General features: G+C 48.7%; 1 protein-coding gene across 1 annotated transcript in view; it reads right to left on the bottom strand.

Annotated features, from left to right (window-relative positions):
• Positions 1–2,636, bottom strand: part of LRP3 (LDL receptor related protein 3) — a gene marked incomplete at its 3' end in the record, with an annotated part of 34,787 nt that extends 32,151 nt beyond the window's left edge. Inside the window, exon 1 of the mRNA XM_018570747.1 lies at positions 2,396–2,636. Within this exon, the coding sequence (XP_018426249.1) occupies positions 2,396–2,636 (241 nt within the window). The remainder of the gene's footprint in view (positions 1–2,395) is intronic.
• Positions 2,637–3,327: the final 691 nt, after the last annotated feature.

Here is a 3,327-nt window from a genome sequence, read left to right as displayed (position 1 = left end):
ACGCCTTCCCAGAAGAGGCGGGGCTGTTATAGCGGCAAAGGGCGGAGCCAACCCAATACTGAACCCTACGGCCTAAGACTGGGGGGCCATTAAAGTTCATGTGCGTGTAAAGGCGTCCCAATACTTGTGGTAATATAATGTGGATAGATAGATAGATAGATAGATAGAAGCAGGCAGGGCAGTGGGGGCAGGTGGTGGGAGGTAGTGGGGCAGGAGGTGGCGGGGGAGGGGAGATCAGTATACACAGCAGGGGCGGAAGCTGCGGAGTGAAGCTGTATTCCTGCCCTCGGTGCACGCAGTGCGGGTTCACTTTAAATGCCGACACCGAGCAGTAAGTAAGGGAAAGCGTCTGGCCGCGGTGCCCACGGAGCTCGGTAATTGAAGGAAGAGCTGCCGCATGGATGAGGTGGGGGCGGGGATCTCCGGGATTGGCTCTATGAAGCGCGATGTTAAAGGGGAGCTCCACTGATAACAATCCTCAGACACACTGCTGTACAATGTTACCAAACAAAGGTATGTAAGGCACCTGATCTTTAGTGAGTCCCTGAACTGAGACAAGCATGCAGCCAGTGAAGGATCAACGTTCTAAAGTCCAGTCCTCCATGCTTGTTGCAGGTCAGTGGCTTACTAGGTGGTATATACAAGATGATGATGATGACAACCTGCTTATAATAACACTTATTATCTGAGCTTTCATTCACATGATCCCTGCAAAAGGTCCCTTGTCCAGGCACTTCCTGTTATGAGGTGACACCGCTCCGTGTCTGTCACCGAATTGTGCTCCTGCGTTGTCACCCTGTAAGTCTTTCATCACACAGTACACACACGCTCAACTGTTGTCACTATCAGATTGGATTTATTTTCTCATGCACAGTACAAGGGGCCCCAGATTGGATTTTAGTTCTCATGTACAGTACAAGGGGCCCCGGATTGGATTTACTTTCTCATGCATGGTGCGAGGGGCCCCGAATGGGATTTTATGTTTCCTGCAGGGTGCGAGGGGCCCCGGATTGGATTTTTTTTCTCATGCACGGTACAAGGGCCCCGGATTTGATTTATTTTCTCATGCATGGTGCGAGGGGCCCCGGATTGGATTTTAGTTCTCATGCACAGTACAAGGGGCCCCAGATTTGATTTATTTTCTCATGCACAGTACAAGGGGCCCCGGATTTGATTTATTTTCTCATGCACAGTACAAGGGGCCCCGGATTGGATTTTAGTTCTCATACACGGTAAAATGGGGCCTGGATTGGATTTTAGTTCTCATGCACAGTACAAGGGGCCCTGGATTGGATTTTAGTTCTCATGCACAGTACAAGGGGCCACAAATTGGGTTTTAATTCTCGTGCAAGGGGCCACAAATTGGGTTTTAATTCTCGTGCACGGTACAAGGGGCCCCGGATTGGATTTTAGTTCTCATGCACAGTACAAGGGGCCAAAAATTGGGTTTTATTTCTCGTGCAGGGTGCGAGGGGCCCCGGATTGGATTTTAGTTCTCATGCACAGTACAAGGGGCCCCGGATTGGGTTTTAATTCTCGTGCAGGGTGCAAGGGCCACAAATTGGGTTTTAATTCTCGTGCACGGTACAAGGGGCCCCGGATTGGATTTTAATTCTCGTGCACGGTGCGAGGGCTCCCAAATTGGATTTTTTTCATCTCATGCACGGTGCGAGGGGCCCCAGACTGGATTTTATTTCTTGAGCACGGTACAAGGGGCTACAAATTGGGTTTTAATTCTCGTGCACGGTGCGAGGGGTCCCAGACTGGATTTTATTTCTCGAGCACGGTAGCAGGGGCCCCGGATCGGATAATTTTTGGGGCTAGTTACGCCTCTGCACAGGTTCAAACCGAGCCAGATCTCAAGGCATTGCGGGAGCCACGGAACCAGCCTGGAGCCCCGAGCGCGATGAGATCATTGTGTTTAACCCCTGCCATTGCTGGGCTGGATGCGAAAGCGGCAGACAGCCGACAGCTGGGGGGGGCCCCGCCGCTCGCTGCAGCTGCCAATGCAAAGGGCCCCCGTTATGGAAGCATTTTAACCCCCCGTTGCCCACCAAGCCCCCATTTTTGCCATCAATGACTATTTGCAAGAGGTCGGAGCGAGTCGCAGCGGCATGCGAAGTGCAGGACCCCGAAGTGCAGGCTGGCGTTCATGAATCTGAATTTTTGGGGATTGGGATCGGAGGGTCGTAGGTGGCGGCACACACCGGGCGGCACACACCGGACAATACAAAGCACACAATACAATGCAACAATGGCAAGTCAATTACAGTAACAAGGTAACGCAGGCTTGTAGGGACGGCAGCCCTGCTCGCAAGAGCTGACGCTCTAACGCAGTCGGGGGGTTGGCATTTGCAATCGGTTACCGTACTCTTTCGGAACCGCCGTCGCTCACCTCTGCGTGGGGTGGTAACCCATAGCAACACGGCCAGAACCTGCAGTCTGGTCAAGGGAAGCTTCGTTCCAGTCGTTGCATCGGGAAATAATCCAGAGCTGCGAGATTTTCCTGCGAACGCAAGAGTGCGACTGCGATACAAAAGGAGAGGGAAGGCATGTTCCACATCAGCTGGCTCTGTTGTCAGACAAGGGGATGAGGAGGAGGACTTGTCAGTCACATGCAATAGCAGAGCCGGCATCCTGTGTGTGCTGAATGGGAGGTGGAGGAGGAGGAGGCAGGAGCATCACTATCTGCAGCTGAGGACATGACTTCCTTCCACCCTGCCAGTCACCAGCACAGGTCACCCTCCTGCACACTATTTTATTACTGCCACTGTTACTATTGTGGTGTTAATAATACATTGTGACTTTATGTCTTATTGTATTTATGTTACTTTTCTTTGACATTTTTGTTGCTGTTTTTGTTATTTATTATTATTGCCAGTGATCAAATATTCGCCTTTTATCGAGAAATGTAAAAAAAAAAAAAGTGTTTTTCAACAAATGAATCTATACAGTTGGAAATCATGTCACTTTTGCATACATGGTATACTATATAAGAGGTATATAGTATATACAGTACAAGGTATATGAGGATATAGAAGGTATATGAGGTATATGAGGATATAGAAGGTATATGAGGTATATAGAAGGTATATGAGGTATATAGAAGGTATATGAGGTATATAGAAGGTATATGAGGTATATAGAAGGTATATGAGGCATATGAGGATATAGAAGGTATATGAGGTATATAGAAGGTATATGAGGATATAGAAGGTATATGAGGATATAGAAGGTATATGAGGGATATAGAAGGTATATGAGGTATATAGAAGGTATATGAGGTATATAGAAGGTATATGAGGATATAGAAGGTATATGAGGGAT

The sequence above is a fragment of the Nanorana parkeri genome, unplaced genomic scaffold, assembly GCF_000935625.1.
Source record: "Nanorana parkeri isolate BGI_ZX_2015 unplaced genomic scaffold, ASM93562v1 scaffold1590, whole genome shotgun sequence".
NCBI lineage: Eukaryota > Metazoa > Chordata > Amphibia > Anura > Dicroglossidae > Nanorana > Nanorana parkeri.
The sequence above is the reverse complement of the archived record's forward strand: the minus strand, read 5'-3'. Positions and strand labels throughout refer to the sequence as shown.